This window comes from Perognathus longimembris, chromosome 5, assembly GCF_023159225.1.
Source record: "Perognathus longimembris pacificus isolate PPM17 chromosome 5, ASM2315922v1, whole genome shotgun sequence".
NCBI lineage: Eukaryota > Metazoa > Chordata > Mammalia > Rodentia > Heteromyidae > Perognathus > Perognathus longimembris.
The window spans coordinates 60,549,515-60,564,819 of NC_063165.1; the positions used below are offsets into that span (position 1 = coordinate 60,549,515).

General features: G+C 42.8%; 1 protein-coding gene across 1 annotated transcript in view; it reads left to right on the forward strand.

The window, feature by feature from the left end:
* Positions 1 to 15,305, forward strand: part of Dgkg (diacylglycerol kinase gamma) — a 231,081-nt gene that overhangs the window by 79,188 nt on the left and 136,588 nt on the right. Inside the window, exons 4-6 of the mRNA XM_048347002.1 lie at positions 9,650 to 9,815; positions 10,602 to 10,664; positions 13,239 to 13,409. Of these exons, the coding sequence (XP_048202959.1) occupies positions 9,650 to 9,815; positions 10,602 to 10,664; positions 13,239 to 13,409 (400 nt within the window). The remainder of the gene's footprint in view (positions 1 to 9,649; positions 9,816 to 10,601; positions 10,665 to 13,238; positions 13,410 to 15,305) is intronic.

Consider the following 15,305-nt stretch of genomic DNA (forward strand, 5'->3'; position numbering starts at 1 on the left):
ACTAAAGGTTTTATAGAATTCGTTGGTGAATCCATCTGAGCCTGGGCTTTTCTTTGTTGGGAGGTTCTTGATTACCCCCTGTATCTCGCTGTAAGTTATTGGTTTGTTTAGTTGATTTATTTCTTCTTGATTCAGTTTGGGAAGTTTATACTTCTCTAAGAATTGATCCATTTCTGTAAAATTATTGTTTTTTAGTGAGTAGAGATTCTGGAAAGTTCCTTATGATTGTTTGAATATCGTGTGTATTTGTTGTAATTTTTCCAGTGTAATTTATCCTGATTTTACGGATATGAGTCCCTTCTCTTCTTTTTTTTTGTAAGTCTTTCAAGGAGTCTGTCAATTTTATTTATTTCCTCAAAGAACCAGCTTTTAGTTTTATTTATTTGTTGAATGGTCTTTCTATTTTCAATCAGATTTATCTCTTCTTTAATCTTTGTGATCTTTCTCTCCTCCTAGTCATTTTAGATTCGATTATTTCTTGTTTCTCCAGATGTTTTCATTTCATCCTGAGGTTATTCACCTGCTCTGCTTCCATTCTTTTAATGTGAGTGCTGAGGGCAGTGATCTTGCCCCTCAGCACTGCCTTAGCTGTATCCCATAGGTTTCCTTGTGATATATTTTCATTGTTGTTGTGGCTTATGAATTCATTAATTTCATCCTTAATTTGGTCTGTGACCCAAGTGTTAGATAACAGTGAGGGTTTTAGTCTCCAAGTATTTGTATAACCTCTGTGGTATCCTTTGTTTTGAGGGTTACCTTGATTCCACTGTGGTCAGATATAATACATGGGATGACATCAATACTTTTGTATTTGCTGAGGTTCTTTGTGTGGGCTATGACATGATCTATTTTGGAGTATGTTCCATGGGTTGCTGAGTAGAAGGTGTATTGGGTCTCTGTAGGGTGAAAGACTCTGTACAGATCTATCAGATCCACTTGGGAAATGGTGTTACTTAGATCTTCAGCTCCCCTGCTAATCCTCTGGGTGTTGGATCTGTCTCTTGGAGAGTGGGATATTAAAGTCACCCACTATGATTGTGTTTGAGTCTATCTTGTTCTTTAGTTCTGTGAGAATTTGCTTGACATATGTAGGGCCTCTTTTGTTTGGTGAGTATAAAATCTTCACCGTGATGTCTTGATTCTGGATTTTTCCTTGTATTAAAATGTACTGACCTTCTTTGTCTTTTTTAGTTGATTTTAATGAGAAGTCCAGCTTGTCTGAAATCAGGATGGCTACTCCTGCCGTTTTGGTAGGTGCGTTTGCTTGGAAGATCTTGCTCCATCCTTTTATTCGGAGCCTGTTTTTGTCCTTTGCTGTAAGGTAGGTCTCTTGAAGACAACAGATGGCAACTTTTTGTTTACGGATCCACTCTGTCAGTCTGCTCCTCTTTATCGGAGAGTTTATGCCACTTATATTCAAAGAGATCATGGATAAAAGTGTTTTTTTCCCTTCCATTTTCCTGTTAGGCTGGTTTTCCTCTCCTTTTTTTTTTTTTCTTGTCTTTATTGAGCTGATCTTTCTGTTGGGCTCTGGCTATTGTAGTTTCTTTCTGTTTCTGTGTGAGGGTCCTATTCGTTTTCTGTTGTGTGGGGTTCCCCTCTCACTGTAAGGCTGGTTTTTTATTCACATACTCTTTTAGATCCTCTTTGCTATGGAAAGATCTGGTTTTTCCCTCGAAGATGAATTCTAGTTTTGCTGGATATCTAATTCTGGGTTGGCAATTGTTGGCCTGGAGGACTTGGATTGTGTTCTTCCACACTCTTCGTGCATTGTAGGTTTGTGTGGAGAGGTCTGCTGTGAATCGCATCCTTTTTCCATTGTAATATAGCTCTTTCTTCGTTTTGGCTGCATTAAAAATTTGCTCTTTATTCTTGAGATCTGAGGTCTTGATTATTATGTGCCTGGGCAAGGATTTTCTAGGGTCTGGTCTGCCAGGCGTCCTTATAGGCTTCAGTTACTTGGGTGACATCCCTTGTGAGATTGGGGAAGTTTTCTGCAATAACTCTATTGAAAATATGTTGTAGCCCTCTGCTCTGGTATTTGGCTCCTTCTTCTATTCCAATTATGCGTAGATTATATCTCTTGTCTTTGTCCACTAGCTCCTGGATTAGTCTGCCCTGGAGTTTAACCGTTTCTTGGAGTGTGGTAATTTTCTGGTCCTTATCAGCCTCATCATCATCCAAAAGAGAGATTCTGGATTCTATATGATCAATTCTTTGTGATGTGGATGACAGTGAGCTGTTTATGATTGCCAGATCAGCTCTCATCGTAGTGAATTCTTTTTTTAAAGAGTTGCATTTTGAGTCTATTTTTTCATGCATCTCATTTCTCAGGATGTTAAGGTCTTCTTTAATGGAGAAGTGCACTGTATCCATTTTTGCTTCCATTTGTTTCTTGATTTCCTGTAGATTTTTCGAGACTTCCATTCTAAGCTCCTGTATCTGTTTTCTGAATTCAGTCCTGAGGCTTTCGATCATTTCTTCTATCTTATACTCATTTGTTTTTTTTTATTCTCCATCTCCTCTTCAGTCGTTCTACTCTTTGGAGCTGGCGAGTTGGCTTGACCTTTCATGAAATTTGTAATATTTCTTTGTGATTTGCCCATTTGGAGATCTGTAGGTGGTGACCTTGGCTTGGCTTTGTGCTGGTTCCTGCTGGTCCGTCAGTGGAGACTTGTTTGTGTCCTGGCTCCGGGTTTGAGTTTGGCTGTTGAACCTTACTGCCCAATGGGTGAGTGTGACCGTCTCAGTTGTTGCCGAGGCAGTCACCCTCCCTGCACTTGGGGGTGGGTAGGTTCTGTGTCTTACTCGGCAGGACTGTGCTCTGCCGCTGTGTAGTGTGTCCCTGATGGGGGGAGGGTGTTGGGGTTCTGGACACCCCCTTTCTCCCCCCACGGGGAGAATGGTAACCACAAACTCTATGAAAGAGCACTCAGCCTGGCCCTCCGCCAGCGGATGGCCAAAGGCGTGCTCACATGGGCAAACGCTAAGTTGAGGACGGGTTGCTGAAGCTTCCCCTCCCCCCAGTCCCCCCACATGTTACCGAGGGCGGAGGCGAAAAGGAAGGCATCAGGGACACGCTGCGGTGGTGAAAAGCGTCTCAAAGACTTTAATATGGAAGGGCACTTATATAGAAGTAATGGCGGGAAAGAAAGGGGGCTGGCCAAAGGGTCAGTCATAGGCTAGGGAGCATGTCCATCAAGTGACATCACGAAACTTCCCTTTGTGGGCGGGACAACCCCATCATGGTGGCACGCACGTGTTCACCTCCCAAGGGGTGGAGGCCAGAAGGTGGGAGGGACTTCTATTGTCCCAAGGCTGGTGGAAGGGCAGACTTTCCCAGGCCATAATAATCCCCAACAGGAGGGGTCACTTATTCAGCGTGGTGTGGAGACTTTTCTCTTCTTTGATTCTTTTCCCACTAGGTGCCATGGCCAAAAGAGCTCACCTCTCAGATTGAGAATTGCCACTGAGAGGCGGCTTGCCCACCTGTGAGGAGTGCTCCTGTCAGAGCAGGTGTTGCTGTTGAGGGGTTGCCCTGTCCACCTGTGCGGAGTGCGCCTATCAGAGTGGGTGTTGCTGCTGAGGGGGCAGCTTGCCCACTTTATCCCACCAGTTTTTGATCACTGTCTCTAGTACCCAGAAGAGTATAAATAAATAGTTGGATAAATCATTGTTGAATAAATAAATGAATACATAACCTCTCCCTGTTTTCAAGTTCAATACATCTAACATTTCTCGGGAATTCAGATACTGTACTGGGCACTTTACAAAATATAAAGATAAAAAAGTAGCTCAGTGTAGTAGGATATGTGTGTAATCCCCGCACATAGGACACGGACATAGGAAGATTACAAGTTTAAAGTCAGCCTGGACCACATAGCAAAATACTGTAAGGAAGAAAGGAAGGGAGGGAGGAAGGCAGAGCTCTCTTCTGCCTTCTGGAACCTCCTACTGACAGAGTGAAGCATGAGAACCCCACCTCTAGAGTCATATGGTCTCAGATAAGAGTCTGTCCTCTGCCCTGTAGCTTGATTGACAGTTCATTTTGTTGAGCCTCACTTCCCTCATCTGTGCACTGCAGATCGCAAAACAGAAAAACTTTGAAGTTTGTAGATGAATGAATTGGAGAGAATATTTGCAAAGCATCAAACGTGTTACAGAACCCTCTAAAATGATATCCATTAAAACTCCCTTTTTATCCTCACTCCAGAATATTTTTTACTTCTTTCCCTTGTTCCTTTGTCCTTTTGTGGAATCTAGCTGCAGGACTACCTTATGAAGAAGCTAGCCATTTCCTTATTCACAGTATCATCCATTCATCAAACCTGAGTCAACATCTCTGCTGGACACAGGACTGAATCAACAGAACCTGTATTCTCACAGCACACCTGAGAGGGGCAGGGGCTATGGATAACATGCACCAATCACTGAAGGAGAATGAAACCAGGGGGAGAATGAGAATGCACCACTTCAAAGAACATTCCTGAGGAGAAGCCATGCAGAGAAGATGTCGGAGCCAGCACAGAACCCACTACTCCACACCTCCCACCCCCAACTCCAAAAACATAGGAATAAAGGCTAGCGGGGGCTGATAATCAGCCTGTCTGCTCTCAGAGGCTGGCATGTAGGAGGAGAACAATTGGGTGAGGGCCACCATGGGTGTGAAGGGCCAAGGGAGCTTTCACAAGTAGGGAGCAGCTTGTCTGTTATGAGCACATAGCCGCCCTCGCCTCATGATCAGGGCTGGCCCCAACTTCATTGTCTGCTTGGCACTGCTGCTGCCCAGGGGAGCTTTGTCACTTTAATTTCATTCTGTCACATGGTGTGCTTGACTTCTAGTAGGTGTAATGTCATGGCACAAGGTTGGGGAAACAACAAAGGTTTAATTTCTCTTGAGCTTGATGACTTCCTGCTGCTAAAATGTCTCAACGTAGAAAGGAGTTAGCAGAAGGAAAGGGAAGATTGATAGGAAAGCTAGGGCAGGAATAGGTTGGCAGCATAGTGGCGCAGTATCTGGCCATGATGAACAGGATCTCCCTGGCCCCCGGCTGCACCAACTGATCCTCTGGAGAACATATCAGGGGCAGAGAATAGCAGAGCTGAAGAGGCAAGTGGCTTGATGGTACCATAAGCCTGGACCTACACAGGGTTCAGTACAAATTCAGGCTCTGCTACCTGTTTTGTGTCCTTGAGTACATTAGTTATGTTATCAGAATTTGTTTTATTTTATTTTTAAAGATGAAGTTGCCTTCTAGGGTGGTGTGCTGAATGTGTCCTCCATGTAAGAGCTCACTACAGTATACAATGCAGAAAGTAATGATGCATTCAATAAGCCTCCTCTTCAGATCCTTCCAAAATAGATCTTGAATTCAGGTGTTGCTCTTTTGGTGAAGTTGTGGAGAGAAGGCTGTACTATTGGTTTTGAGGAGTGCATGAACCTTGTGTTAGATGATGGATCGAAATTTAGTCTGAAAGTCAGGAAAACAACTGGGTTGGATCATGCTAACAAAGAAATAATATTACTCTCCTACAAAGTGTCTCCAACTAGAAATGATCAGTGAAGTAAGACATTATTACAAATCCTATATAGGTTTGTTTTTTTTTATGTGTTCCTTGCTGGGAATATAGGGAAAAATAATCTGTTCGTATTGTTTAATGAGCCCTGTAGTTGAGAGGTTTCTGTGCAATTCTGATAAATTTATGTTATTATCAAGTGACAATAAAAGCTATAGGGTTGTTTTTTATTTTTTTTCAATTGACAGTAATAGTTCCCCGTTTCACTATGTTGAAGATATATGGTAAGCTCTCGAGCTAGGTCTCCTTCTTTCTGGACCTGGGTGAAAGTTTGTATGCTCTCTTGAAATAAGTTGTAGTAGTAGCAGTGGGTTCCTATTTGACATACTTCAAGAGAGGGCTTGTGCTGCCCCTGGCTATCATAAACTATTGTGAGATCTGTTTAGTATCTATCCATCTATATATCTATCATGTCTCTATCCATCATCTATCTATCTAAGTTTCCTAAATACTAGGTTCAGTACTGGGCATCAATGGAGAAACCATCAACAAATAGGGTCCTTATATTCCAGAGATCTTGTCCTTACATGTAGGTAAAGGTATTGGAATGAGATACCATTCTTGCTATCTTCCAGGAGCTCCAAATTTAGGGTATATCACAAATAACTATATATTAATACATAGTGATGCATACGAGTTTATTTAGCAAGAAAGGCCCCAAGGCACAAATTAAAAAACCTCAAATACAAGAGATTTCATCAGGCTTCCTGGAGGACATAGTATCTGGATTAGGCCTTAAAATATTGCTAGAATTTTCACAGGTAGAGAAAAAGTGGTCCCTGTGGAATGAAGTACACAGAGGCTTTGTTAAAGAAGCACACAGACACCAGGGTGCAGGAGTACATAACTGCACATAGAGAATAACAAGAGAGAATAGCAGAATGCACTGGGAGCTTGAAGTAGCTACAAGTGTAGGGATTCACCAGGAGACTATCAATTCCTGAGTTCTCTGACAGTATACAGGACAAGCCATTGGACTTTAGGAACATTATATATTAAGCATTCTTTCTATATTCATTTTTATCTCATCTCATTTCCCTTTGGCATATATTTTATGGTGCATAGTAGAAGAGCATAGTAGTGAATCAACTAATCTCAACTGCTCAATGGGCAATTAGAAGCCATGGAAAGTTTTTGAGTGGAGGAATTATCTTTTCTGAGTTGTGTCTTGGGAAATCAACCTGGCAAGGATGCATAAGACAGATGGAATGGGAGGACCAACAGATGGTGGTTAGGAGATGGAGGAGAGGAACAAGGACACCTTGTGCGGGTATTGTGATGGCATTGGTAAGATGCATGAAATAGAAGGCTGGAACCATGGGGATGACAGCAGAAGCAATGGATGTAACAAAGGCCCGGATGTGACAGACTCTGCAGAGGAACAATGAACAGAACAACAAGACTAGTCTCAGGCCACTGACAGGTCAAAGCTGAGTCTGAACTGTAGACCTTGGCATTAGCAGAAATGGAAAAGTCAGGAAGAGGGGCTGGTTTAGGAAAAGATACTAATAGAAGTTTAGAACTAGATATCATCTAGCCCAGTACTTGGAGTTTTCTGAAGAAGAAACTGAGGGTCAACAAATGTAGATCTGAGAGCAATCACAAATCTACTGAATCCCACATGACCTTATTCAATGACTTATGGCTTTTTTTTTTTCATGGCACTATGTCAGGCTTTATTTAAACTTTAATTTTTTGGTTAAATCATTTAATACAATCTGTTTTCCAGAAATATTTTGTTCGAATAGTTTTCAATTTGATGCTAACCAAGAAAGATTAACAGCATACTTTTTAACTCAAAACTACAATTTAAAAGCAGACTTATAAAATAAATAAAGCCAGACTTGTTAAATGAAATAATACGAAAAAATACAAAACAGATCTTTGAAATCAATTAACAAATAATGATGCAATTAGTAAATATTCAGTCAGATCAGAGTAGAAAATGAAGGTAAACAAAATGGGACTCTACGAAAACTAAGAGATTCAAGAAGAGAGGAATGCTATGAGGAAACAAAAGAGGAGCAAGTCTAAGAAGAGACAAGTGGATTTGTGACTTGCAAAAGAGCAGAGTCAGACGTAAAAGGTTGAAACCCAGTCTGAATGATTAAGGAAGTGAGAAGGCTAGTATTGTCTGTTTGGAGAAATTTGAAAGGGAAAGGGAAAAGGATGGACTTGTCTTAATAAATAGTGATTCTTTTGAAATAGTGGATCTGGATCCATTTTTCAGGTAGAAGACATGCAAATGGTGGAAGACACACAGTCAAAGGCAGCCAGGGTAGAAGCAAGAACCAGAGTGGGTGTATTACACCTGGAAAAGAAGAGGGAGAAAAAAACAATTGCTTTTGTTTACTGAGAAAAGAGAGATGCTTGCATGAGGAAGGGACATTTTGAGTTGATGAGACTAGAGGTGGTGAGGGGGAGAAAGAGTATGAAATAGAGACAGGGAAACCTGGCCAGAAAAGGGACAGAAAGAGGAAAAAGTGTCACAATAAACATGAACCCATCATTTGTTAAGAGCTCCCTTGATCTGAGGAAGAACCCTGTTTAACTCATGTTTCACCCACACTGCAATGGAAATCTCTATAGGAAAGCCCAGCCTTATCCTAAGCAGAAATTGTTTTGTGGGATCTTAAGGGTTCTGCTTTCTGACCAGATAGGGATCATTGGATTTTAAGGCCAAAATCTGCAAGCCACACTTGATTATACACGTGAAAGTCAGCTCCTCACTGTGGGAAGATTTGCAGACCTTCCAGAACAAGCAAAGGAGCAAATGCTGTCAACATTTTGATGGTTGGCGGAGGCCCAAGTAAACTTCCAAAGAGGGATTTCATTCCCATGGCTGTTATTCACAGAGGCCAGCACTGGAGATCTTGGCACAGTGCTTCCTCAAATGATTGCCAGGAGCATCTGCCGATTTGATGAAGATCTGATGCTATGGAACTACAAGCCAGTGATGACTCATGGCACACTGTTGTGGTGGTAGTTGTTGTTGTTGTTGTTGTTGAATCTTTGCTGAATGCTCTTTCTGGCATGATTGCTCCCACCTAGGAACAGAAGCCAGGCGGAACTTGGAGACACATCAGGGAGAAGGCCTAGCTGCTGGCATATCTCTTGGTTCTACCTTCTGTCCTTGGCTTCCTGCTCTTCTAGCACCTAAAACCTTCACAAGGACATGTTATGAAAAGCAGTTAGCCACCTCTCTCACACACGGAGAGAAAGAAAATCCCTCATCATGCTGTAATTCGCCTAGAAAAAAAATCACAGGAATGAAGATAATAAAAAATGGAGCCTGTCCTTTTCTAGATCTATTTCCTGAGACCTGAATATGCAGAATCACATCTCTTCTGGCACAAGAGGGGAGGAAAACACATCACAGAAGAACCATTTCTTTCCATATGTTTTCCCTTGGATACCTGTTCATATTTTCTTTTCAGTGCCAGTACTGGAGCTTGAGCTCAGAGCCTCGTGCTTTCACTTTGTTTTACTCAAGGCTGGTGCTCTACCACTTGAGCAACACTTCCATTTCTGACTTTTTGATGGTTAATACAAGATAAGTGTCTAATAGACTGTCCTTCTTGGACTGGTTTTGAATCTCAGTCCTCAGATCTCAGCCTCCAGTGTAGCGAGGACTGCAGGTGTGAGCTACCAAGTCAGGTCTCTGTGCATCTTAACTGGGATTCCAAGGCACTGATCTTGTCCTTGTTCTTTATGGCCACATCCCTCCACTCACATGGGCCTGGGCAGATAAAGCCCTCCTTTCCAGGGCTCACTCACCATCCCCACCCCCTTTTTATGCGAATTAGACTATGTCCTACCTTCTACAAAAGCCCCTCTCTGGTTCTGTGAGCCCTGAATCCTGAAGTGCAATCACCCATGTTTTCTCTGCTTTACATTTCACCTACCTGCCTCCCTGCCTTATCTGCCCATCCGGGCCTTTTCCTTCCTGCCCAACCAACTCATTCATCTCCATTTATCTCACTTGCCATCTCCTTGCCTCCCCTTCCTTCTCCTCCTCCCTCTCTAGCCCTTCAATTTCCTCCACCAACTTCCCTCTCTTTGTTCCTCTCAGCCAATCAGCTATGATGTCTTCAAGCTGTTCATGAGGGCCTACCTGGAAGTGGACCTTCCTCAGCCACTGAGCACAAACCTCTTCCTGGCCTTCAGCCAGAAGCCCAGACAGGAGACTCCTGACCACTCAAAGGAAAGAGCCAGCTGCAGTGTGCTAAACAGCTCAGGTACATGGACTAGACTTCATCAAGAAGGGAGGAACTAGAATAGCTCTGGCCTTGTGCCACAGGCCAGGACTGAATCCCCTCAGTATAGGAACTTTCCTATGGGGAGGGAATGGGGTCCAAGGAACGGAGACTCTTTTCTTTATATGACTTCATAGAAACCCATGTCCAATAAGCAAGGAGATAACCCCTGCCACTCAGGATCGGAGAGTAGATGTGGGCAATACAGGACACACATTTCCATGTATCAAGGAAAGAAAGCCTTTAGCAAGGACTTTGGTCTACTGGCAGAGCACATGCAGCATGTGTCCAGTCTGCAACTAGGCAACTAGCTGGGCACTGACCTGAAGTGGAAGTTCAATCCTCCAGGAGCTCAGGTATGAAAGGGGAGTCAGTCAGGCCTGATCATAGATCATGAGCCCAATCCTGCAGCTCATGCCTGTAATTCTAGCTAGTCAGGGGTCTGAGATCTGAGGATCACAGTTCAAAGCCAACCCTGGCAGAAAGTCCATGAGTCTCTTAATCTCCAGTTAAGCACTAAAAAGCTTGGAGTGGAGCTGTTGCTCAAATGGTAGAGTTCCAATATCGAGCAAAATCATAGCACTCAGTCCCTGAGTTCTAGCCTGAAAACATCATGAAAAGAGAAGAAAGAATATGAATTCAGATGACAAGTAACCCTGATCCACAAACACAGCTTATGTGAACCACATTGCCTGGGAAGGGCCCCCACCTACCCCTTTAAGAGACTGGGGCATATACTGAAATTTAAATTATCTTTTTATTTCCAAGATTCTAGTGTACAAAATGTGGATAATGCTGCCAAAGCAGATGAGGCCTGTGCCCCTGATACTGGTAAGTCTTTGGAATATGTGATTTAGAGGAGGACTGGGGAATGCCTCATCCTGAGGGGAATAATTGTGGGAGTCTAATGTTAAATAAAGTTCTTTCTCTACTTGCCCTGAAACACAGTATGTCAAGATTTGGGACAGTTTTCCATTTACCTTTTACCAAAGGGAAAAAGTTTTCTCAGAAGAAGGAGTGTGTGTGTATGTGTGTGTGTGTGTGTTTGTATGTGTGTGTGTGTGCGTGCACATGCATGCATGCATGTACTGTAGTGTATGTAGTAGTGATGACTTCTAGTGAATGGCTAGAGAAGGCACAAGTTTATAAGAGCATGCCCTGGTTGACTTCCAACAACAAATGCATAGAGCATTCTGAACAGAATGGGGAGTTGCTAAGTAAGTTAGCAAGGAGAAGCCAGCTAAAATTGTTGTTGAAGATCTATTTGCCTGGTACCTGTTTGTTATATATTCCTTTAACCACAGTCATACCACATGTGAAACTGTGGTTTGTGGGGTCTACTGGTTAGGGACTACTGGTACACCTTGTGGAGCAAGGATTTAATTCAGACTGGTCCAACCACAAAGTCTCAGCTCTGTTTCCTATGCAGAAAGATGAAGAAGTGGTTTGTGTCCATGGCAATGTGCCATTTTGGTTAGTTCCTGGTGAGTTCACCAAGGCTGCCCTCTTGCAGACTTCTGTAGTGCCTGCTGTCCTTAGGCCCACTCTTGTGCTAAGGCAGATGGGGAATCACCCTGACTGGTTTATAAATGGGAAATGATTTCCTTGTGCTGGTGACAGGCCCACGGCCCAAGGCCAGCAGCTCTTAAGAAGTCTGGGAAAGGGCTGGGAATGTGGCTTAGTGGTAGAGTGCTTGCCTAGCATGCATGAAGCCCTGGGCTCTATTCCTCAGCACCACTTAAACAGAGAAAGCTGGAAGTGTGCTATGGCTCAAGTGGTAGAGTGCTAGCCTTGATCAAAAAGAAGCCACAAACAGTGCTCAGGCCCTGAGTCCAAGCCCCAAGACTGGCAAGAAGAAGAAGAAGAAGGAGAAGAAGAAGGAGAAGGAGAAGGAGAAGACGTCTAGAGAAAGCTGAGTACCAGTGGTTCATTCCTGTAATCCTGAGATCTGAGGATTGCAGTTCAAAGCCAACCCAGGCAGGAAAATTCATGAGACGCTTATCTCCAATTAACCTTCAAAAAGCCAGAAGTGGAGCTGTGGCTCAGTGGTAGAGCAGTAGCTTTGAGCATATAAGCTCAGGGGCAGTATCTAGAACACAAGTTCAAGCTCCAGGACCAGCACCAAAAAATAAAAATAAAAAGACCAGGAAAAGTTGCCATCCTTGACTTCTGTTCTCATGACTAATACAAATTTTCTGGTCACTGACCACCAAAAATCAGATCAAGCAAAAGAACATACAGACTGCCTAGGTTCCTAGGTGATTTCTAACTCTCAACACTACCAGGTCTGTAACTGTGGGCATGCTTGAATAATGTCTTGGTGCCTTGGTGTCCCAATGGAAAAGTGTTGTTATGAAAGTTAAGGTGAGTTAGATGTGTAAATGCTTAGAACAATACCTGGCACAAAGTAAACAGTCAATCATTATTAAGCCCCTACCTCTCCAGAAGTACACTTTATTCTTAGTAATATTTGCCAAGATCTCCTGCAGTGTGCACCCTCAGCCTCTGGAGGTGTCTGCCGGCATCCTGCTCTCATGGAAGGTTACTCATGGACTCTCCAGGTTTCTCTTGAAGCTAAAGAAAGTCTCAGAAAGTCACACATTATTTACTGGACATAATTTATTTTGTTAAAATATTTATAAATACATGAAGTTAAAATTGGGCTATTGGGATGTGCTCAGAAGATAAGGAACTGCAGTTTTATTATATTTTTCATATGTGTGTATGTATATATATGTACATATACATAGCTATATGTATGTATACATGTCTGATAGTAAGATATTATAGCTTAATGTTCTGTTTTCCATCCACAGTGAATTGTTTTAAATCTCACCAGTGATTCACTTAAACACTGAAAACCCTGCAATCCTTCTAGTTTCCTTTCTGGCTCTGGGTGGAGAACAGATTAGAACCACATCTAGATTCCACTTGAAGAAACTCTCATGTCAGGTCCCTGCCATGTTTTGTGGGTCAGGGTTCTTGTCATTTGAGTTCATGCTCTTTTCTTTTCAGTGCTGGCATTGGAGACTGAACTCAGACTGAGTGCTGTCCCTTAGCTTTTTCCCAGTATGGACCTATTTTAGTTCTTATTTTCTGAGGTTCCAGAGAAGTTGCTAGAAGTTTGTTATTTCTGTGCCCATTGGAGAGACAAAAACAAGTCATGGTAGTGAAGCAGCTGATCCACCTGAACTTTTGGCTGTTCTCTTTCTCTGAAACAGCTTCCTCCATTCCTCTTTATGAACATATTGTTGGTGGTAAGTTTTGTCCTCCTTGGAACCCAAGGTGATTGAAAAGTGGCTGCAGGAGAGAGTGGCTCAGATCAGGCACACATGCAAAATAGAGACTGGAGTGCCTAGCCTTTACCTTGCCTGTCTTTGGATGCCCTCCTTTTGCCCATCACAGATACAAACATGGCCCAGAAGCAAGTGACAGCCAAAGATCAAGTGACCGCAAGCCCCCTGGGAACTCCTGTTGCTCAGTCCCCAGGCTCAGAGTCTCCTATAGTGTACTTGAAGGATGTCGTGTGTTACCTGTCCCTGCTGGAGAGCGGAAGACCTCAAGATAAACTAGAATGTAAGTGCTTGCCCCATCTGAGACTAGAGCTGTTTCCTAAAGAAGGATACAGAGTCCTGTCAATCATTTCTTACCCTACTAGAGATGGAGCTGGGATCATGGGTATGGATTCTGCTCCTTTGAGGGAGATTTTTCTGCCACTTCCTGGACTGGCTTTGAACTGCTGTCCTCAGATCTCAGCCTCCTAAGTAGCTAGGATTACAGGTGGGAGCGACCAGCACCCAACTGCACCCAACATTTTTAGACTAAGAAACAAGAAAATTTGTTTCTGTTCCTCATTATCTTCATCAAACACAAACTTGTATTTGCAGACAATTTGTAAGGAAGCTTTGCTTCACTAACGAGAAGAATTTGGGGTTTTAATACTTGGGTTTGCCAAATCTTTTACTGATTTCCTTTCATACCATACAAGAGTTTAGTCGGATTGACACTGGTGCTTTCATTCGTTAGGACAGATTTGGTCAATGAACACAGGATTTTTGAATGCTACAGCAAAATCATAAAGGGAAACCTAAGGATGAAATGTAATATTCAGAAATAACTTCAATAAAACCAGAATTGAAATTTAAAAAAAAAAAGAAATTTCTTTGACTCCTCCCTAAGACATAATGCCAGTTGTGTATAGGGTGGAATGTTCTTGACATTGAATCAGAATTTGGAAAAGGGAGAGCTTCTCATCAAAGGGGCAAGAGTACTATGCTTGGCTGGTGGCACTTTCTGAAAATTTCCAATCACAAGGCCACTGCCTCCTACTTAGGATAACTTTTCTCACCAGGGGCTGGTAGCTCACACCTGTAATCTTAGCTACTCAGGAAGCTGAGATGTGAGGATTGCAGCTCGAAGACAGCCCAGAAAGGAAAGTCTGCAAATCTCTTCTCTCTAATTAACCCCCCCCCCAGAAAACTAGACATGGAGTGGTGGCTCAAAAGTTGTACAGCACTAGCCTTGAGCAAAAGAGATCAGGGACAGTGCCTAGGAGTTCAAGCCCCACGAAAGACAAAAAATAAACCATAACTTTTCAAAGGAAAGATACTGAACACCTGTGAACAGGTAACCATTTTTTGATATTTGTGTGTGAGTCTATGTGTGCACATGCATGCGTGTAGTACTGGAGTTTGAGCCAGGGCCTCATACTTGCTCAGCAGGTACTTTACCACCTAAGCCATGCCCCTCCAGCCCACCCCCCTTTTTTGTATTAGTTATTTTTCCAATAGGGTTTCCAGTTTTTGCCTGGGCCGGCCTTGGGCCTCAACCTTCCTGTGTAGCTAGGATCACAACCATGTGATGCTATGCCTGGCAACAAGACAACTCTTTGGCTATGGTGATTTGTTTCCCCCTTGAATTTTCATCCATCTCTGTCCTGATATGGCTTATTTTCATTCCTCCATTTTCCTCTCACCTCCCACATCCAAGCTCTTGGACCTCTAGAGAAAGAATGCTAGTTAATTTTGAGAGTTGAACTGTGCTTCATGGTGCTACAAAGTTGGTTACAAAAGCAATTTTAGGGCTGGGAATGTGGCTTAATGGTACAGTACTTGCCTAGCATGCATGAAGCCCTGAGTTTGATTCCTCAGCACCACATAAACAGAAAAAGCCAAAAGTGGTGCCATGGCTCAAGTGGTAGAATACTACCCTTGAACAAAAGAAGCTTAGGGATAGTGCCTAGGCCCTGAGTTCAGGCCTTAGGCGTGGCAAATAAATAAATAAATGCAACTTTACAAAGAGAGTAAGAGCTTAAGCAAAAATACCCTGTAATCTTGCAAAGGACTCGGCTAAGGGATTATTTTGCTATACAGATATGCTTTTTATAATAACAGATGTTAGGACCTTGTTACAAAATATAGAACCTACTTGCTGCTCTTGAGGATTTGAATAGACAATAAGTGAAAACATACC